This window comes from Heterodontus francisci, chromosome 2 (assembly GCF_036365525.1).
Source record: "Heterodontus francisci isolate sHetFra1 chromosome 2, sHetFra1.hap1, whole genome shotgun sequence".
Lineage (NCBI taxonomy): Eukaryota > Metazoa > Chordata > Chondrichthyes > Heterodontiformes > Heterodontidae > Heterodontus > Heterodontus francisci.
In genome coordinates, this window is record NC_090372.1 from 61868925 (window position 1) to 61892027 (window position 23103).

A 23103-nucleotide genomic window follows, 5' to 3' on the forward strand; every position below is an offset into this window, starting at 1 on the left:
TGCATTGGTGTTTATTTGGCTCTGCTGACTCCAATGGTCCCGGGAGGTGCTGTAATTAGTATCGCGTAAGTTCCCATGTCTTTGTTCTAGAGAAATGTCAGGGGTTAAAAATCCGCTGCTTTTGCCCCATTCCTTGATCTGGAAGAAAAAGAGGCTGCTGGCACCTTTATGGGGCTTAGGCATGCTGATACTTTGAACAGGACCTGCCCACTAACTTTGATCACCCTCATCAATCCCAGCTGCCGTCTATTTGTTTGTCATTTCGGCCTTTTCCATCATAATGATTATTTATAGGCTACAAAATGAACACTGTGAACCTGCCTTTGCCAGACACCGCGCAGAACAGGCGAGGGAAAGAAGCAACATTGCTTACCAAATTATAACCAGATCAGGAATGACTTCATTAGCAAATCCTCGCCTATTGGCTGGGCTCAGGGGACCTGCTGCAGTAAACACAACTTCTATTTATATACATAGTGGCTGCATGCATTTATCTGTAATGCATATTAGCCAGTGTATCCGTATATATGCTTCTTGATAATAGCTGGCTTTACATTACCAATCATGCCAATTACTCTTTATCGAAATACATAATTTGTGTATTTAACCTATTTTAAAATTAAATATATGCGCACTCTATTAAATCAAATATTATTTTCTATTAATCGTTATTTTTAACTGCGCTTAATGTGTGAAGTTTATTTGGGTGTTTGATTTTTTCTGTTCCATTAACATTTCAAACGAAAACACTTCTTATTAACACAGGATTTGCTATAAACATTTCACTGTACATAAATTAAAAGAAAATTGTATGCATGAATTGCAACAGTTGATGTGAATTGAAATGTTATTACTGTACAGCAACAGGCAGAAATAGTCGGTTCACTGCCAGCGATTGTACAAGGTAAACAGAAATTAGAAAATAACCGCATCTGTTCTTTGGGCATCTATATTCAGAAGTTAAAAACCACCGTTAACATCTCTGCGCATTATTAATGTTCATTTCAGGGACAAGGCAAGAAATAATGTCCAGGTGCAAAACCAATTTTTGTCTAGAGAAGTTAGGTCTTGAAATGCGACATGCATTAATCTTAGCCACTATTGTTAGCTTCGGTGGTTTATGCAAGTTAAGGACTTCCAATTCCCCTTTCTTACCAGATTTAGTTGTGTATGTGTAATCGGTTGGCTGTAGTTAGCAATGATTATCGTCTTAATAAACTTTAGGGAGTCACCTTTGGCGCGACAACTCTAAATTGTGATGGGACGAGACTGAATAAATTCTTGAAGTTTTGTTTTCTGGAAAGCATTTCACTCACGTGATATTCGCCAGTGACCAATCCCTATATTGAATGTTTTTAAATCGACTGGAATATGTGCATAGCTGTTAAAAGTGACTTGTTTTTCTCAATATTCTCACATTTTTACGGGAAGTATTGTTCACAGGTTGAGACGCATTTATCAAATAACAGTTGCCGAACTGGTAATCGGCGGTTTTTGCTATTTTGTTCTTTGGTCTCTTAAAATAACAGAAGACAAAAAAAAAATCAGGATTTCGTCTTAGAAACGATTGTGTCAATTTAATGTTAACCTGGCACATAAGTGCACTGCAAACCATGAACGCAACATGTGCTTGTATTGTGTATCCGAAATATAACCATAAATGAAATGGCTGAAGTTGTCACCCAGCACGGTCCAATCATATCCATTTCCATATACCCGGCTATCGATTAACTTATTTATTAAATTCACTGCTATGATTAATATTTACCGGCCCTCCACCCCACTCCTCAACCACCACCACCATTTACAGCAAATTTCCATCGAAATGCAGGTCTTTGTATTTTCTCAACTACTTAGAGTACAGCAAATTTCTATTCTACGAAATGAATATACTATAATCTGTATTTAATGGGAATTCCTGTTAAGTAATTCTGAAGAATATAATTGGCAGACAGGGTAAGAAGAATGGGTGGTACTGTATTGTCAGTGCACTTTCTACCTTTAATGAAGATAATTAGCTCATTCAAGGCAAAGACTTCACTGCCTTTCTGGGCTATTTAATTGTCAAGGAAAGTGTAGAAAAAGCAGCTGATTGTCTTCATTATGGCTTTCAAACTGTTCCCATTAGGCTTGTGAAATGCTTCTTCAGCTGCCTTGAATAAGCTCATACATCTCTGCAACCCCTGTCCAGCAGGGATATTGGGCTTTTAAAAGGAGCTTGTCACACAGTAACATTGACACATTTACGCGCGGCTTTCGGCTTTTTTTAGTCTGTATTTTGCATTTAATCAAACGATCAGGGTAAAGATTTTCCCCTAGCAAAAAAAAAGGGCCGTCGGTGGCCCTCTCATAGAAACAATAACGTTTTCATTACGAACAAATGTTGACATTTGAAAAGACTAGAGAAAGGTACAGCGATAGCCAGACTTGGAAACCGCCTCAAAGTAAAATGTGACAACACCCATATTCCCGCAGGAACCCACCTGAGATGAAAGATTAAATTTCAATAAATCAGCTCGAATAAAACGCCGTGAAGTAGATATTGTGGACTGTTTGCCTTTACGCTTAAATCGCCCCTCCTAGCCTTTGGAGTTGTTTTTCTAAAGCCCCAGAGACACGCTCCTATTCATATCAAACACTATTTAAATAGAGTATACTTTCTTCACTTCGTGACCTTTTGAGTCCCTGTTATGCAACGGCCGAATTGACTATTGACTAATGACTATTTTGGTCTACAGGCAAAATATACAAAGTCCATTCTAATTAACACTACGATAAAATCACTAGCATCATCACCAGATGTTCGATGACAAAAAAAAAACTCTACTTTCTGGAACACTGAATTTCGAGTTAGTAACAAATACAACTCTTAAACCTGAAGTCAAATGGACATTCTTGAGAATGGTTGCTTACTTTTGGGGGAGCAAGAATGTAACCTAGTTAAACAACTAGGCGTGAGTTTGCATTCAGTTATTATCTTTTGTTTAATTACTAACAATATGGATCATTTGGTGGGGCGAGGGCGGTGGGAGGGTGATAGAATAATATAAAAAAGTGTACAGTTTATACTTGCTATCGTAAATTATAATGTTCAAAGACTAAGATAATTTTGCTCTGATTATTGTTGCGGGGGTTGTCAAACATCGTTAATGGTTTCCAACGCTTTAACAATGCTTGTTTCTTGTCAAGCTATGAAGAAATACACTTCTAATATATGACAAACAGCAAGAAAAAAAGGCCATCGCTCTCTCCGAATAAAAGAAGTACTGTATAACAATATCAGGCTTGATCAATTAATGGGTCATTAGACACTTCACATCCCGAAGGCTGATGGCTTCAAGTGTTACAGGGGATCACTTTCAAATGCCCTTCGCTAACGAGAAGTGACCAACGCCAACAATTTTCAGAGCGAAATAAGTCACTTGGGAAGCTATCAGAGCCTGCGTGTCAATTTCTCCTGTTAAAGCAATTTCTCCTCAGCCGCCAGATTGAGGCATTTGAGATGGCAGATGTTTAGACAAGATTTTATAAATTGTCGAATATCCTCCAGAATGAACCCCGACTGGCCGCTCCAAACGGAACAGCAAGTAGTATCCCTCCCGCTGGGATCTAATACTCCCCTTTTGAAATCGCGCAGTCTAACATTATTACTCATTCCATGGAGTGAAATGCATGGGGCCTTTGAAATATTTGAGATTGATTACAGCGAAGTCAACGGCGTTGTTGTAGGTCGTCTACTTGTCACATTTGCTAATTTTGGATATTTATGTTCCTTTAGAAAATGCGCTAATTATAATAATTAATTGCACATCTTTAGTTTTCAGTTAAACATAATGATCCATGCCACCGAATAAATTGTGGCCTTTAAAAAAAAACAGATTTTGGATAAAAGAAAGCAACCTGCTGATGGTCTGCAAATTTTCAGCCTTTCGTGACCGTTCCCCCGTTTGTTTCCCCAAAATGTTTCCCGAAGTGTTATATCAAGTTCCCATTACATTTCAGATATTCCAATTAATGTTTTAAATATACAAATGCTTCATCTCGTAGAATTTTTTAAACGAGCTTTCAAGTATTGCAAAGCACATTGTTACACGAACACTACACCGTATAGACTCGAATAATTCCGTTTCACATACAATTTAAAATGGAACATTATCGGGATTTGGAATTTATATAACTGGAATAAATTGCACACCATTTGACTACCTAACACAACAGGTAAATGGCAGACGCGGTAAAACCGCCAAATATCCGCTACAAAGGCAGCCTAACTATCATTGAAATTGGAAAAATGCCGTTTTGAAATAATGTTTATCTGCTTTTGTCTGTTATTTAAATATTCAATAGGCTGGATATTGGAGTGTTGCCGAATGTTTGATATCGTTTCTCAGCTTTACTGCCTACATCCAAACAAGTAAATCGCATTTTAAATTGAAATAAATATCAAACGCATGTTTAAAGATTTTAATTCAGTTTCCAAAAATCAAAGCTAAATAAAATATTTTAAAGTCAAATGAACCTTTGAAGAGGAGATGCCAAATAATTCAAACATTTCGAAGAAATTGCAGTTGCAGACTAGTCAATTTTATTTACATTTAAAGATATAAATTAGCAAAGAATCCCTATAACAACCAGATTGTAACTGTCATCACGTTTCCAAAAAAACAAGCAGATTTATTTACAAAATGTTCAGATTCCATTGCAATACAACTTGCATAAATTACTAGAAGCTTTATGTCATCAGTACAAAAATAAATATCAAATGTTTCCACTTTTCAGATACTCAAGTTCTTCAATCACATTGTTCTACTGTATATCTACAAATAGTTTTACAATAAAGCCGCATTACACCTAGAACGTGGCAAATAAACGGATCAAGTGAAGAAAACCTGAGAAGACATTAGTTTCCAAAAGTCACATATACAGAATAATAATTAACCAACAAATGCACAGATATGTTGCACGGATTTGCTTTCTTAATAACATCATCTGTGGAATTAAAATAGTGCTCTGTGGGTCTTCTCTATACAGTGGCACGAGATGTGATCCGGTATTATATACATTTTTTTGCTTAATAGCTGGGGGATGGCTCGCTGACATTTTCAAAGCAATTGTGACACCTACCTGCAGACCAAGGAAATAAAAGAGAATCCCAGTCAACCAACTCGTTCAATTGTTAGCATTCAACTGTCACAATTTTAGAGACACATGAAGCACATGTTAAAATATTGCAGGATTTCTGGCGGGAGGTCATAGTTATCATAAACCCTATCGATGTGTTTCCAATAAATAATGGCATGAAATAAGTTCACGCAATTTTCAGTGAGACCAATATTTAATTTGTGATTTTTTTTCTCACTTTGCAGCAGAATTGCTTTCGCTTCATAGATTCTAAACTCCGTAATTTAGATGCTTCATTGCATATGATCACTTACTTGTACAGCTGATTATACATCTATAGATATGGTTGCACTCCTACTGTGCAGACATCACTGGGGTCTGTCAAAAATACAACCATCATTTAGTCACAGCTCTATGTATATCTATCGTCCTACCAACTACTATTGCTAGTACACATTTTCAGTCTTCAGAAATAAATATTTTATATACCTTGCAGATATGCGATTCAAATATACAACACTTGCAGCGGGAGCTTTGTACTGTAACTACGCTTTAAGGGCAGTTGATGGCTATGGCTAATGGCCTGCGTTTCACCGCAGGTCTCTTGTAAGCAGAAAGCTTGCATCAGCACGTACCTTTTTTGGAGTCGTAGTTCGTGGCCCTGAAGTGCTGTTCTAGCTGGGAACTCGTATTTTTCAGAGAGTCAGTGCTCTGCTTGTGTATGGAAGCAGTGTTTAAGACACTCTCATTGGTGCTGTACCGTAGAATGCCTTGGCTTTGCAGATGATTGAAGTTGGCATAGTTTGTATAGTTAGTGTAAAAGGGAGAAGTGTAGTAAATGGGCCTGCCAAGGATTGAAGTGGCCGGGTAGGTAGAGCTGGACGATGATGACGAGGAGGTCGGCGAAGAAGAACAAATCTGTCCGATCTGCTGTTTAATATCCGAGGTGGCAATTTCCGCTAAAGACCAGAGTTTGGGTTTGCTGACTTGAGTCTGTGAAGCTGAGGAGATGATACTGTTCAGGCTGTTTTTATTTCTACTCCCCGAGCTCTCATCTTCTTGAACGTTAAGGAGTGTGGCATCCACCCTGGTCAGAGGCGAGGAATTCATAGTTTTGTGAGAAAGGTCCCTCTCCTCCTCCTCCTCATCGCTACCCTCATCATCATCATCATCATCAACAACATCATCATCATCAACAATGCAATTGTCACATTTTTCCTTCGATTCTGATTCAGATTCACAAATGCTGTCTTCCACTCTGCTTACTTTCTCCCCTTCACATTCGGGGGAACAAGAGCTGTCAGTCAGCGTGTCAACGTGCAAACTGATGCCTGGAACAAAACAAGAATATCTTATGGTTAAATAAGGCGGATCATCAAATCTTACCTTTCAAAAAGAATTCGCAGAAGCATAATGATTGGGGGAAAAAAACACCCGTACATTATGCACTATCCCTTCACTCAAACACATACCAGACTGACAAAACTAGTATGCATTTATCAGGGTTTATATTGGGTACTGTATTCCTTATACAACTATATTATAACGTGGCCTAATTGGTTATGTTATGGAATTGATCAATTCTCCTTTAGCTCCAAATAAAGCAAAACAAACATTGCACGGTAGTCTGGCTGCCTAAACAGGTTAGTTAACGTTGAAATATTTAATTTAACATCTCTGTGCTGTAACCAGTATCTGTCAACGTGTGGAAAGTCACCAATTTAGTTTAAATTTCTCCTCCAGAAAAGTGAACATTTTCCAGAAATAAAAGGTCGCTATTATATAGATGTTGTTTTAAATCCGTATGCATGCTTGCATGTATAGTAGTGTGTTTAGAATTAGCCCTAATAAGTCACACAAAGCATGAACGCATCAAATATCGATTCCGACATTTGTTTTAATTAAATGTCTATTTTGTCAGTCGAAACTGTACAATATCGAGTGAGGGAAAAGAGTTAAGGAGAAAATTTTCAACATCACAAACCTTCATCCTCGGCTGACGTTTCGTTGTGGTCGTGTTTTTTCTTGGAACTTTCTTCCTTGCTTCTTTCAGTTTCTCCTAATTCTTCCTCTTCCTCGTCCTCACTCTTGTTCCTAGGAGCCCAAGTCATTTTATTCTCTTTCTTGAGTCTCCTCCTGGCGTTGGCGAACCAGGTGGAGACCTGGGTCAGGGTCATCTTGGTGATGATGGCCAGCATGATCTTCTCTCCTTTGGTCGGGTAGGGGTTCTTCCTGTGCTCGTTGAGCCAGGCTTTGAGAGTGGCCGTGGCGTCTCGGGTAGCGTTCTTCCTGTAAGCCGGGTCGTTGAGTTGATAAGGATAGGCAGCGTTACCGTAGGGGTGGTAGCTGAGGGTTCCAGCCATCCCTGTGGTGTGAGCATCGTACGGGGAGCCCTAAAAATACAACAAAATATCCATCACTATTTCAGCAAATCAACATTGAAATTCTAATTTACTAATCACTGGAACTTGCAATATAAAGACAATTTTCTTTTTCGTTTACTTATTGGGATTTGATTAATATTATGTGAACTGAAATCCCATTTAATACACTTCATTGGTCTAAGAATAGTTTCCCAATAGTTTGAAATAAGAAGTGATATTGTTGTACGTGTTTTTTTATTTTAATAATTAAAGTTCTATTTTCATGGCACCTAAAAATGGCGGCGGGTCTCCCTCGTGCATTATCAACAAACACTTTCACAAAGTTATAAACAATAAATCCAGTAAAATGATTTTGAAACAATTGCGGCTCACGAACGTTGCTATTTTGTAGCTGTTGAGATTTGGGTTGTATCGGGCAAAACACTAAGGCCACATGCTCCTGACCTTCTCTAATTATATGCGTAAACGGCATACAATCACCATCCGGTTTTACTTCCGAAAATTAGGAATCTTTTAACTTTGACCGTGTGCAGTACGCCACTTTTTTTTCCCGAATTGATTGCATTTCGTCCTTTCGAAAACCATCAAACTTTTTGTTTAGCTGACCAGCTGTAACAGCTGCCCCACCATCGTGTCCGATATTTCGAAATCAGTGTAAACGTTCCTTTTTTTAGCAAATCAGTCTACTTTTTGCAATCTTTACCAAAATAAAAGCACAACATATACTGACTGGGTCTGCCTAGTGGTAGTACAATCTCTGCTCCATCAAGCTAGATCGTAATTTAACAAGTAACACATTCAAACATTTGTCAAAACTAAACTTCATTCAAGTCAAAACCTTCTCCAAATTAAAAAAAAATAAAAATAAAATGGTTTTAAAAAAACTCATCCGCAAATGTAGTCAGTTTAAATTTATTGACGTACCATGTAGGACGGGAATCCAGTTGCGGGGTCAGTTGAGTACTGAAGCGGATTAGTGAAGCCTGTAGAGGGGGCTGTGAATGCTGCCGAGCCCGCGTAGGGACTGAACGCGGAGCCGGACGAGGCTCTGCCCAGCTCGTCGCTCCTCGGGGCGGTCAGCGCGGAAGCACTGTACGCCGGGCACGAGTAAAGAGCCAGCGACCCTGCCGGCTGGTACAGATAACCCTGAGGATAAGACATTGCTTTCCAACAAAAAAAAGACCAAAATAAAACAACACAAAATAAATTTGAAAAAAAAACAAAATAAAAAGGACAGACAGAAAGAGAGAGAAGAGAGTTCGATTGTTACTAGAGAACTAGCATATAGCTGAGATTCCCCCCTGGTTTGGCTGAGTGCTGGGTTAGGAAGGTGTCTGCATGGAGCTGCAGGAACTGCTCTAGAGCCTGAGTGCTTTTGCTAAGCGCTGCTGCTGAGTTCTGGTTAGATAGAGCGGCGGCGGGCACCGCCTGTCAATCACCCCAGCTTATTTACATAACAGTGCCCCGCCCCCTCCGGCCTTGCCAGCTCAGGGTTGATCAGGGAAGCTGTAGTCAGCCAGCAGCCGATGGCACTCAGCTCCCAGCTAGAGGCCACTTTCTGTAGCTCCTCGTTCTTTCATTCATTCCTTTTTCTTACCCTTGCTTCACCATTTCGGGTGCTTAATTTAAACGATTAAATGTTGTTAATTCTCTTCCCTTTCTCCACCGTCTGCCTCCTCATTGCCTTGCTTTGTACATCGCATTTTCTTTCACCCCATGACTCTCAGTTTTTGCCCTTTCTCCTTCATTTGTTCCCGTTTCTTTCTCCTCTGTCTTTTTTCTTTCACCCTTCGTCTGACCGTTTCTATTTCACAGCGCCTCACTTTCCCGGCTCTCCTCCATTCTCTCGCTCGACTACCGTTTCTCCTGTGGCCCCTTTCTGTAAACGATCGGGTTACCAAACAATAACCGTCGTCGCTTCTACTCTAGAAAGAGTGTAACTCAACTGATTTATTTAAAGTGAGAAAAAATTGTCAGTGCACTATCCAACGCGAGCTTCATGTTCGACTTTGCTCAATAAATCTTGCACAATATTGCAGGTAACCGATCTGGACTGGGCAGTCGGATTTTCACATTCGGCATCAATAGATTTCTGTTCATGTCTTTTGTTGTATTTAATCTCTGATTAATTTATGATTCTTGCCTTTCGTTTTATTTTGCACGTCCGCTTTCCCCCTTCACGGCAGATTTCTTGATAAACAATACCGTCATCAACCGGCTATTTCTGCCACCAAGTGACATTCAGGGCCTATATTTAATTATATATTTTAAATGAATTAATAATGAAAATACAGCTTTAGGAGCGTGGGATATATTCTGTCTTCCATGCGAGTTATTCTGAGAACTGAAGTGCTTTTGAGAATGTGCTTAGATTTTCCACAACGAAAATTATAAACTGTTCTTTAAAATTCGACGAGCAATATTAGAATTTCAATTCGCCTGAAATAATGGGGTAGTATAAATAAAAAATGAATTTAGATTGACGTGTGTGGAAATTATACGGGACAAGCTGAAGCTGCTAAACGTTTGTTTAAGATTGTTCGAAAGACTAATTGCATACCAGCCGAAGGGAAGGGCTTGCGCGTTTAAGAGAGTCTTGGAAATTAGTTAGAGATATCAGCTTGAAGAAAAAAAATCAATCAATTAGAGAACGGTGGAGTATATTAGGGAATGTCAAGAGCAAAGGACGGGAAATGGAAATGGAACGTTCGCTGGCTAGCTCTGGGGCACGTTTTAACGAACTTGAACCAAACAGGCGGTAAAATGAGAGGAATGCGTTCCCAGCTCGCGTCGGTTTAAAGGGTCAAATGAGGGAAAGAATAATGTGTCGAAGTAGTTTGAACTTGACAGTGGGAGCAATGAGGTTGCAGGAGAGGCAGGTGATGGATTGTGCGCAGATCGCACTCACTGAGAGGTTGTGATCCGAAATATGTCGATTGTGCTGAAACGTTATGAACGTAAAACCGACTGCCAGGTTATCTACATAAATACTTACGGAGGTTTTTTTTAAAATGCAAATTGGATTCTGAGGGAATCTCGGAAAACCCAAATATATTATCACGCTGACGCGGATCTCAAAGGGACCGTTTCTTTTGGTGTGCAAAGCTGACCTTAAATCTAATCACTTGTGTGATGTGTCAGAACTTTTTTTCAAATGAAATAGCTCTTGACAGTTGTGACCAAAAGACTAGTTCTCATGTTTTGAATCATATATTTAGCTATATTGGATTTTTAAAAATAATTTCTTCATCCTGGTCCTAATATTTTAGAGAAATCCATACAGGAACTGTTATGCCTCTAATTCTAGCGTGAGAGGACGCGCGACTTCTGCTTGCATGACTTTGATTGCATGCAATATACTATGCATTTACCAGCAGGTAATAGTAATGCAATGTAATTTTAATGTTGCCTCTTTAATGTTACTAATCAACTAATAGTCAGTTTCATAAACCAGCAATCAATCCGTATGGCGGATTCAAAGAAGCATTGGTAAATTGATTATTGTAACACGCGTTGTTTAAAGCGATTTCTTATATTCACCGTCATTCATGTTGGAGGTAGTTGATTACTCTTGGTTTCAGAGTTCAAAACAAGTATCCAAGAGCAATAATAAAACGGAAAGAACATTTTTTTTTATCGGCAACCAACAGCATTATACACGGCGATAAAAATTCTAGCAATGCTGTCATGATTTTACTGTACTCACCGTTTCATTGTTTTCATTTTAATAATTGCAAAGTGCCCGACGTTTTAATGGCAGATCAACATGTCACCTGAGACAGTCGCTGACTTTTTGAATATGTAAAGCACGGAGAGATTCGGCATACGCAGCTGCAAGAGACTACAATTTTAAGCAGGCAGCTCCTGGTCTTACCGTTTCCTTCTCATTCTATTTAAATAGAAACCGTCATCCATACACGGTGCGTGTATTTGCAATCAAGACAACTAACACATACAATTACAATCGAGATTAGTAAACCCTCCAGGCATCCCCTTGGGACTCACACTTGCAAATGACAGAAGCCTTGTCCCGTTGGAATTCGCCTCCTCACGCATTAAATTGCATTAATTCACACTCTGGTCATTATCACATCGTTAAAATGAGAACAGTTTTGTAACCGGTATATCAATTTACTTCTGTCTTTCCCCTCCTTTGGTACGACCTTCAGTCCAGATACCGTTAGCCATTTAAACCTTTCAATCGCCACGTCAGTGCAATGTAAAAAGGTCAAATCTGCGAAAGCAACATTATTTAAGATAATTCACATCGGTCTAGCTGCCATCCTGCTTTATGAAGTGATTCGTGTTCGGATTTGAATTTTAAATAATGTTTTGCATAAGAACAGGATGCCTTTCGAGAATATAGTAGAGTGTAGAAGAGTAAAGAAAAACCCAAGCCGTCAGCCCGATCAGATCTTTAAGACCCATTGGGTCTTTTATGTTCTGTTCAATTAATTAACACTTTGTTGTCAGTGAAGGGGACATTTCTGGTCAGGACTTCAGCCGGCACGAGCCAGAGATACGTTTATTGTGTTAAACCATACCTCTACCCGGACCCCTACTGCTATCAGAGCCAAACTGATCAGTTGAGTGCATAACTTGCAATATATGAACGATGTCCTATGCAAAATAGGGCGTCTAAAAAAAATCAGTAGTGTAAGAATTTTTTTTATGTCATCATTAGGTACAGTGGTTTGCAAAAGCAAACTTTTTTCAGGGTCGCATTATTTTCGTAGAGAAAGAGCAACTCTTCATTAACATGCAAGATTTCTTAATTCGGATGCGTCTACATTAGTTATTTTGCAATTTTACTTTTTAAACATTCCACGCCCAAGGTTCATTAAAAGTTCGGTATCACGTTTCCTCAACTTGGAAAACATTAACGTTTTTGGACATGCAGGTTTTCCGATGGCAAACACAATAATCATATAACTCGCTAATTCGTTGGAAAGTTCTCTTATGTTCAACAGCAGATTTTGTGGAGATGATCTTCCTTGGTTGCTTAAACCAGGATAATTATGTCAGTTTCGTTTGGTTCTCTGTGTGTTGCGAATATGTGCACATCAGAGCAGTCGGGGATAAACATCACTGTAGTTTTAGTACCTTACAATTTACTGCTGAGATTTGAAAAATAACTTTTGTCAGGAGAAATGGTAACCGGAAATTTTATATTTAGAATTCTCAGTACTTTAAACATTTCAAACACTGCTTGCAAATGTCCATACATTTGTAAATAAATATTTGCAGCTCTACCCATTTAATTTGAAGTGGCGTGCTTATGTTGATTTAAAGTCGGGAACACAAAGCACACGATGCTCTCACTTTCTGAAACATAGGGATTCAGAATTAGTTCAACCGATTATAACTGGACTCAAATTGTACATTGATGAGTATTTTTTAATAAATATATCACCAGAAAAAGAGTGGATCGTAGCCTAAAACACCAAGTAGATTTGCAAACTGATAATCTGTCGCTGAATGCATATTTTATTGTGTTTAGCCCTAGTATAACTAACAAATACAGGGTGTAAATATACAATAATCTAACGTTTTCACATTTGGGCGAAACACATAAGAACGTTTGTATCCTATTACCTAGACTCTAAGACTGACGTCTGAACGAGTGTAAAACTTAACAAGAGCGTACAGGACTCTCCATTGTAGACACAGTCGCGATACCAGTACTTCAATACACAATTCTCCACTGCTCTGATGGTCAGATTTCAGCTGATAAATGCTTGGACCGAAGTAGCGGCTATACTAACAGAAGCAGTGGGGAGAGGGCGCTCCAAGAAGGATGACTGGTGCGCCTGGAGGTTAAGTGCAACCCGCTTGTGAAAATTCGAGCCAATGAAATCCGATGTAACTGTATTTCTAATTTTAAGTTAAAATAGCTTTACATTTTCTTGAATCTGTGCTAAGTGCATATAACCTGAAGCAAAACGGTGATTTGCACTAAATGCTATTACACATCAAGGCTGAACACTATTTCCCAGCGGCTATTTGTCATAACATGAATATTAATCAATGTTGTTCAGTCACAACAATCTCAAGTTCATCAGTTAATTAAATCACCTACCTTACCTCAGAGATAAATGCAGCTTTGTCCGTCTTTAAATCAGATGCAAATTAAACTCGCAAATGTAACTACTTATCTTGTTAGTTTCCTGTTTAAATAATTAATATTGATATTAATACTATAAAAGTGAAACAAAAATAAAAATGAGACGTTATCATGTCACTTTTTTGTTGAAGGACTAGTCCAATGAAGTTTCAGAAAGCCATGTAAGGAACATTGATTGTTAAGTGTCATGCCAAAATATTTGAGTGTTCCTTACTTCGCCAAGATCAAACTCGCAGTTCTTTTACGCTTCTCATAAAAGTTTTGCATCTAGTCAGAAAAATAGAAAAGGATATAATAAACCATCAATTTTCATCATTGAATGAAATTAACCAAGCACATTTGAAAATGTGAATAATATACTATTATTGTAGCAAAGTATAGCATGTCAACACCAAAGCTGAACAAATATTTACTTCTACTGAGAATATCCTTAAAACGGCCCTTTATAAAATTATATGATGCACGTTAAAAGATTAATTACGCTGTGTTTCCACAATTAGACTGGTGAAAGAAGATTTCTTGCATGTTTTATTATTTGCCTACAAAAGGCATTACGAGGTACGAAATTAAAACATGAATGGACTATCGTATTTTTTTATTTATACCTTTCAAACTATAGTTCATTACGTATTACTTCATTGGTTGTAAAGCTTTCAGGGCATCCTGAGGCTGTGAAAGGCGCTATATAAATATAAGAAGTTTTCTTTCCTTTCTTATGCCTGGCTCTTTTATGCTTGTTAATAAGATTCTACTGATTAATGAAACCAAGTTGACTTTCATTCTAACTTAAATCCAAAGTGTCCAGCAAACTACTTGTGAAACCATTCTTTAATATATAAACCACCTGCGATTCATTTAATCTTATTAAAAATAAAAAATGGCATATCTGGTATTCACGAAAAGTGTTGAATTATCAAGCGCTTTCTCAATCCAGCAGATCTCTAAAACTATGTTCCTATCTCTCACCACTTTATCGTCTCCTTGTGCATCTGGGTGCACACGTGCCTTTGTAATATATCAGAGGCTCAATTCCAAAGATTTAGCACTTTATTCCTTTTATTTTCACGATATTATTAATGCCCTAATGTAAATTTTATTTGACTAGGTCATATCACCATACGGTTATCCTGTTATTCCAGATGGAAGACGCCTTCCTTAGAAACATTAAGTATAAATAGATGATGGAAGATATTATTTAGAAAGTCTCACTTTTGACAGAAACAAACTTCAGGATCTTTTTAGATCGTGGTCTCCGTTACATATCCGTCAATCTCGAACATTATGCGGTGAGTTCACTTCCAATGTAACTTCGGCTTGCATAGATGGAGTTTACACATATATTACTTTCAATATAAAATGAAGTTATATAGGTTTTCTGACCGTACTTTCTCCAAAACACAAGACTAATTTCTCCCTAGTGCATCAGTTACAATTCAACTGGATGGGTTACGATCATGTGATGCAACAACACGCTATTTTTGACTGTTGAAAGCCAACGAAAGGAATGGGAGACATTGGAGAGCGTCAAATAGTTGGCATTCCTTTCTATTAAAAATACTTTTGATTCATAACAGAAACACAAATTACGTATGTACAGTTTTCTGGCAAGAATCATTATATTTAAAGGCACATGGGCTTCTGCACATCGGTTTTTCCAGGTATTTTCCAATTTCCAATTACTAGAACATCTAACAGTGGCGTCGCTATTTACTACACAGTTGATCTTTGCAGTAAGTCACCTGACCAGCATTTCCCTAAGCTATATATGATATTGTTCATATTTTATATGTGTACATTCATTGTTGTACAGGACTCACCAGACAATAGTGATTTCTGGTGGGGTGAGGGGTAAAGCACAGTGAAATTGATTTAGTTTTGCAACTTCTTCCAGCAAAATTCACAATTTCAAGCATAGGCTATTTATTTCCTCAATTGCTTTGGCCTCACACAGAAAACATGGTCAAAATATCGTGAAGAGTTGTGCTATTGTTATTCAGATGCTAAAATAAATCTCAAATTTTAATATCTGAAATGTCTTCTACAACAAAGTAATATTTAGTAATATTAAGTAGTGTGGTCGCCACACTACCAGAAGGACGTGGAGGCGTTGGAGAGGGTACAGAAGCGGTTTACCAGGATGTTGCCTGGTCTGGAGGGCATTAGCGATGAGGAGAGGTTGGATAAACTCGGATTGTTTTCACTGGAACGACGGAGGTGGAGGGGCGACATGATAGAGGTTTACAAAGTTATGAGCGGCATGGACAGAGTGGATAGTCAGAAGCTTTTTCCCAGGGTGGAAGAGTCAGTTACTAGGGGACATAGATTTAAGGTGAGAGGGGCAAAGTTTAGAGGGGATGTGCGAGGCAAGTTCTTTACATAGAGGGTGTTGAGTGCCTGGAACTTGCTGCCGGGGGAGGTGGTGGAAGCAGGTACGATAGCGACCTTTAAGAGGCATCTTGACAAATACATGAATAGGATGGGAATAGAGGGATACGGTCCCCGGAAGTGCAGAAGGTTTTAGTTCGGCAGGCATCAAGATCGGCTCAGGCTTGGAGGGCCGAATGGCCTGTTCCTGCGCTGTACCGTTCCTTGTTCTTTAACCTTTTTAATTAGTATGTATTGCATTTCAGGGACAACTACAGGAGGGAGGCAAAAAAGCAGATTACTTTCCAATCCCACATGACCAGGCGATAATACACCTGGTTATCAAATTTAGATTAGAATCTGAAACTTGACTGGTTAAATCGAAGTCAGGTGACCTTACAAAGTTTCTCTATGCACCATTTAAAGTCAAATATTTGAACACCTGGGCGACCATATTGAGAATTGTTGGTGTTTGTTTCTACAATAACATGATTCTTAGAGAAGGGCTTTTAAGAATAAATAACCCACTATTTGCACATGTTTGATTCTGAATTATACGTCTGTGCCATATATTTCTATGTTTGTAGATACTGAGATATTTTAAAGAGATTCTGCGTTTTAAGATGTCGAAAACAGCTTGATTCTTATGAACCAATATGACAATCACACCGGCAAGTTATTGTAACATCTACTTCGTTCGAGGACTCTTCTCCATCTGATGAAGATAACAGATAAACCAATCACAATTAGGTGTGAACATTGGTCTCTGCCTAACTGAAGACTTTTATCTCTATGGCAGCCAGTCAACTGTGGTTAAAATGACAAACACCACCTGAAGGTAAACTTTCTAAAAGTTTGTTTTGCCAATGCTTATGGGAGTTGGCTCGACGTTATTCTGTTATAAGCCTTAGGCCATATTTTCCACCAGAGTATAGTGGAACAAATACTTGCAGATTACTGTGCGTCGGTATGATTTGTTTATAACAGCAGTTGAATGTATTACCTTGTTCCTCTACAGATTTATTTAGATAAGTCATTGATGTCAAATTAAGCAAGAACATCACCAGTGATTACTATTTCTTGGCCACTGAAATACGATTATTGGCATAGTGCGAGAGTATTAACCGGAATAAAGCAACCTCGTGACTTTGGCCATCTTACACTATTAAGGATTCGGTTCCATGCCAACCGTATACTCCCTGCGACAATTGCAGTATAAATCGAGGATCAGAGCAAAGACGTCCTGAAGTATCTTGGGTTTCTTGGGTTTGCCATCCAAGGACTATAACTCCAGTCGTATCAAACTGTACTTAAAAGGAAAGGGAAAGGGTCCCTTAGACCTCCCAGGCACTTCCGAAGCAAAACAGTTGTTAAATGTTGATTCAATGTAGGCACTGCGCCTAATGCACTTATAGTTTAACTGCTGGAAGAGGAGCTTAGCGCACGGGTACATCCATGCAGAATGGTGGAATGTCGTGGGCAAGAAAATTAGATCCTGCTTTACTCGAACCCTTATTGCAGCTACACAGCAGCTGTACTTTCAATTTGCCCTTTACACACTGAAACCATGAGACATGAGCGATACTACTGTTGATCTATATATGCATTGCTTATTAACTTGTTCTCTCCCAGATGTGTAATAGAATATTCCTCGTCATATTTTCTGACCACAGTGCTGTTGTACTGGTGGGATTGTGCCGAAAGTTGTGAATGAAGCTGGTCACTTTGCTTGTCAGTCTGATAGAAATCTTTGCATATTTTATATAGATTTGTGTTGACAAATATGCAGAACTTATAATCATATAATCAAGTTTTTGAAAAACGAGATACGCCAGTACTATTATCCTTGTGATTGTCGACGTCAATTACATGATGGATTATAAATGAAACTGCCAACGATAGAATACATACGAATGTGTATTCTAATTGAATAGATTGATCACACCTTTCAAAATAATGCCTTATTGTTCAGCAACATTGTCAATGATGAAAGGAGATTTTCGCCACGAAGAAATAAACTTGACTGTTGGTCTAGTCTTGTGAAGCGGGGTCTTTTTTATTCGGTGATAATTTCACTTGCCAAAATGATTGCAGCCTTCCATTGTTGTACAGAATGTTGCTACTAAAAGATATGTGAAGCAAGGCGTTCGTCGGTTTTTGCAGAGCAATCACTATAATACATTGTATTTTGCTGTTGCATGCTCTGGTTTATGTTTTAATTAGCGGATCCCTTGCACGGACATGATTTTCACATCTTGTGCAAATTAGATTTTGTCATTAGCTGGTTAACCTAACAGGAAAGATATAGTCTATACTAAAGCGCACACAGGTTTGGTGGGTAAGAAGTTTACTTGCTTTTCCCATCCAATAAATTATCGATGCATAATATTTTTGGAGGGGTGTGGGGAAGACTGCAATCGATACGATATTTGCTGTACTTGAAACGGTGTCTTTTTCCTGAGGCTCAGTATGCGCCTCTCCAGCATGCATAGCTCCACCAAATCGTCCTCTGAACCACACCTTCCGACACATGCGCAGCAAGCGGCCGCGCCTCTCAGGATGAGGCGGGAAAGGGCGGTGTGACGGCGGTAGGCATGCGCAGTGTGCTGTAGCTATAAGTGGTTGGGGTTGGCGCAGAGAGTTTGGGTGGAGTATGTGCTCTGGCTCAGGCGACATCAGTCAGAATTCAACAAAAGTGCCACCTTTTTAAGAGGGACAAACCATGAAATCCAAATTATAAATAAAACAAAAGGAAACATCAAATAAAAATGCTCTGCACTCCAGTTCCTTCGGCGCCGACCGCTCACAGTCGAGATCAAGCACACCGGCGGACATGGCGTGCTTCCTCTCCGGGTTGACCCAAGCACGGACATAACGCAGAAGAGAGGCAGGCAGCCAGATCAAACAACCCCGTCTCCAACGTTGTGTCTGAATAACACATTGCACTCTATCACTTTTCTGGACCATTTGTTGTGGGAAGCTGTTCGCAATGCTAAAAGTTTAATTCAACTGCAAAAGGAGTTTTGATGTAGGTTTTACTGAATCAGTTCGAGTCCACTGTTATCAGCTATTCACGTGTTTACATCTTTCAGAGGCAGGGGCCTGGTCAAGTGTTTTCCATATTAACAGTTATATTCAAGAAATTTTGTTGTTGCAGTAGAAAATAATTGGAGCTGTTAGAAAATGTGTCAGTGAGGGCAATCTAAAATGGTGTTATTTAGTATGCCAGTGCACAATCATGTGATGTATTCTGCTATCTTGGGAGACGCTAAGTGTTCGCTCCAAAAATAAACAATCAATATTCAGACTGCAGTAGAAATTTTTCGGTGCTTGGCTTAGGCATGAAGTCCGCAATGTGGCAGAAACATGAGTACAACCTGGGATGTCTGAGTCTAACCCGACGGGGAGCGATGGCTTGGTGGCTAAATTTGCAGATGACACAAAGATAGGTAGGAAAGTATGTTGTGAAGAGGACATAAGGAGGTTGCAGACCGACATAGATAGGTTGAATGAGTGGGCAAAAATCTGGCAGATGGAGTATAATGTGGGAAAATGTGAAGTTGTTCACTTTAGCAGGAAGAATAAAAAAGCAGAGTATTACTTAAACGGAAAATGATTGCAGAATTCCGAGGTGCAGAGGGATCTAGGTGCTCTAGTACATGAGTCACAAAAAGTTGGTATGCAGGTACAGCAAGTCATAAAGAAAGCTAATGGAATGCTATCCTTTATTACAAGAGGAATTGAAAATAAAAGTAAGGATGTTATGCTTCAGTTATACAGGGCATTGGTGAGACCACATCTCGAAAACTGTGTGCAGTTTTGGTCTCATTTAAGGAAGGATGTGAATGCGTTGGAGGTGGTTCAGAGGAGGTTTACTAGATTGATACCTGGAATGAGCGGGTTGTCTTATGAAGAAAGGTTGGATAGACTGGGCTTGTTTTCACTGGAGTTTAGAAGAGTGAAGCAAGACTTGATTGAAGTTTATAAACGGTCTTGACAAGGTGGGTGTGGAAAGGATGTTTCCTCTTGTGGGTGAGTCCAGAATTGGGAGCACTATTTTAAAATTAGGGGTTGCCCTTTTAGGACAGACACGAGGAGAATTTTTTTCTCTCAGAGGGTTGTGCAACTTTGGAACTTTCTGCCTCAGAAGGTGGTGGAGGCGGGGTCATTGAATATTTTTAAGACAGAGATAGATAGATTCTTGTTAAGCAAGGGAATCAAAGGTTATTGGGGGTAGAGGGGAGTGTGGAATTTGAGATGCAAACAGATCAGCCATGATCTTACTGAATGGTGGAGCAGGTTCAAGGGGCCGAATGGCCTACTTTTGCTCCTAATTCATATCTTCGTATGTTTGACTTGGACGTCATTTAAATGATCTGGGCAAGCCAATGGTGGCTTGTTGCACACTCCTGCTCCTCCTTGCGCCAGGTGAATTATTGAAAAAACTTAAAACATATCATTTCATTGGTAGCCCAATTTCCCAGAGGGGTCCTAGTTTGGAGATATTACCCACTAAATGGTGGTGTAGTGGTAATGTCACTGGACTTGAAATATTGAGGCCCAGGCTGATGCCCTGGGGGCAGGGGTTCAAATCCCACCACGGCAGCTGGTGGAATTTAAATTCAGTTAATTAATAAATACAATTAATTAATAAAAATGTGGAGTTGAGAGCTTGTCTCAGTAATGGTGCTATGAAACTATCATTGATTGTTGTAAAAACCCATCTGTTTCACTAATGTCCTTTTGAGAAGGAAATCTGCTTTCCTTACCTGGTCTGCCCTACATGTGACTCCAGACCCACAGCAATGTGGTTGACTCTTAACTGCCCTCTGAAATGGCCTAGCAAGCCAGTCAGTTGTCAAGGACAATTGGGATGGGCAACAAATGCTTGCCTAGCCAACAACACCCACATCTCATGAAAGAAAAAAAAAAGCTTGTTTTAGGTGACTGTAATTGTCCAAGGCCAATATGGTGTCAGATATTCTTCACGCATCCTTGGAGTGCAGGACATGGCCCTTAAAAACATTTCATTTAGCTCCCTATTTAACATCTGTAAAATGGAACCAAATGGGCTGCATTTTACGAGCTTGCCACCAATCTCGGCGACGAGCTTCAAAGATGGCGGGGTACACACGCGAGATTTACTCCGTGGAGCAGCCACGATATTTAGTGCGGCAACTCATTTACATGGCCGGGGCAGACCGCTCCCACCAGTCGCACCCCGCCGCCAACCGATGACGTGGAGGGGGCAGGCGGTCAGGATCAAGGTATAGCTGGTGCACTACTTTCAGTCACGTAGTGGGTTCACCCAGACCATGTAAATACAAATTGTTACATAACAAAATGTATAAGAGTACACAATTTTACTTTACTAAAGTAAGTGTTCCAGAATGTTAAACATATATATTTTATTCTACAGTTATAGTACAGGATACTCAATAAGTTTTGTCCGAGGGACAAACTCCCAAGCAGTGATACAGGAGCGACCATGCTCTGGAAGTGGTTCAAGAGTTCACCTACCTAGGCTCAACTATCACCAGTAACCTGTCTCTAGATGCAGAAATAAACAAGCGCATGGGTAAGGCTTCCACCGCTATGTCCAGACTGGCCAAGAGAGTGTGGGAAAATGGCGCACTGACACGGAACACAAAAGTCTGAGTGTATCAGGCCTGTGTCCTCAGTACCTTGCTCTATGGCAGCGAGGCCTGGACAACGTATGCCAGCCAAGAGCGACGTCTCAATTCATTCCATCTTCGCTGCCTCCGGAGAATACTTGGCATCAGGTGGCAGGACCGTATCTCCAACACAGAAGTCCTCGAGGCGGCCAACATCCCCAGCTTGTACACACTACTGAGTCAGCAGCGCTTGAGATGGCTTGGCCATGTGAGCGGCATGGAAGATGGCAGGATCCCCAAAGACACATTGTACAGCGAGCTCGCCACTGGTATCAGACCCACCGGCCGTCCACATCTCCGCTTTAAAGACGTCTGCAAACGCGACATGAAATCCTGTGACATTGATTACAAGTCGTGGGAGTCAGTTGCCAGCGTTCGCCAGAGCTGGCGGGCAGCCATAAAGACAGGGTTAAAATGTGGCGAGTCGAAGAGACTTAGTAGTTGGCAGGAAAAAAGACAGAGGCGCAAGGGGAGAGCCAATTGTGCAACAGCCCCGACAAACAAATTTCTCTGCAGCACCTGTGGAAGAGCCTGTCACTCTAGAATTGGCCTTTATAGCCACTCCAGGCGCTGCTTCACAAACCACTGACCACCTCCAGGCGCGTATCCATTGTCTCTCGAGATAAGGAGGCCCAAAAGAAAAGGAAAAGAAAAGATACAGGAGTACAATGGAATACTCTCCACTTAACTGGATTAGTGCAGGTCTAACAACATTTAAGAAGCTTAAAACCATCCAAGACAAAGCAGCCTTCTTGGTTGGTACCTACCCTACTCCTTCCATTACTAACACAACAGTTGTTGCTGTTTGTTCCATCTGAAAGATGCACTGCAGCAACTCACCAAGGTTTTTTGGCAACACTTCCCAAACCTGTGACCTCTACCACTTACAAGGACAAGGGCAGCAGGCACATAGGAACACAGCCACCTCTAAACTCCCCTCCAAGTCACACATCATCCTGATTTGGAAATATATCACCATTGATTTGTTATCATTGGGTCAAAACTCTGGAACTCCCTACCTAACAACACTGTGGGAGTACCTTCACCACATGGACTGTGGGAGTACCTTCACCATACGGATTGCAACAGTTCAAGAAGGAAGCTCACACCCACCTTGTCAAGGGCAATTTGTTATGGGCAATAAATGCTAGCCTTATCAGTGACACCCACATCCTGTTGTGATGCTCACAAAGTGCAGCAATTGAAAATACAGACCTCAAACTGAAGAGTTATAAAAATGGACTTGTCTTTTAAAAAGTGGACAATGTGCTGTCAATAAAATGGAGGACAAAAGATATGACCCTCAGCACCTCTTGTTTTCAAATCCACATCCGTGTCTACTAAGACTGAAAACCAATTAAGCCCCGTCTGCATGGAAATGCGACTCCTGGATGTAAGCTATACTCAAACTCAATAAGATAAAACCTTTCACAGA

The 23103-nt window shown here is 39.9% G+C and overlaps 1 protein-coding gene and 1 long non-coding RNA gene across 4 annotated transcripts; one reads left to right on the forward strand and one right to left on the reverse strand.

The window, feature by feature from the left end:
* Window positions 1-4562: 4562 nt before the first annotated feature.
* Window positions 4563-11282, reverse strand: irx2a (iroquois homeobox 2a). Of its 3 annotated transcripts, none has more exons than XM_068058711.1 (5): window positions 11212-11282; window positions 7106-7514; window positions 5757-6452; window positions 5436-5499; window positions 4563-5124 (listed from the first exon to the last, which is right to left on the reverse strand). In XM_068058711.1, the coding sequence occupies exons 2-4, from the start codon at window positions 7482-7484 to the stop codon at window positions 5456-5458; spliced, it is 1119 nt and encodes a 372-aa protein (XP_067914812.1). In that variant the 5' UTR covers window positions 7485-7514; window positions 11212-11282; the 3' UTR covers window positions 4563-5124; window positions 5436-5455. The 3 variants fall into 3 exon arrangements, with proteins under 3 accessions (XP_067914812.1, XP_067914804.1, XP_067914814.1); XM_068058703.1 differs by lacking the exon at window positions 11212-11282 and adding an exon at window positions 8430-8908; XM_068058713.1 differs by lacking the exon at window positions 11212-11282 and adding an exon at window positions 7882-7901.
* On the forward strand, window positions 10363-18037 carry LOC137384572 (uncharacterized). Its single transcript, XR_010977619.1, has 4 exons — window positions 10363-10479; window positions 14735-14915; window positions 16581-16831; window positions 17012-18037. It is a non-coding gene; the product is annotated as an uncharacterized lncRNA (long non-coding RNA).
* The last annotated feature ends 5066 nt before the right edge of the window (window positions 18038-23103 follow it).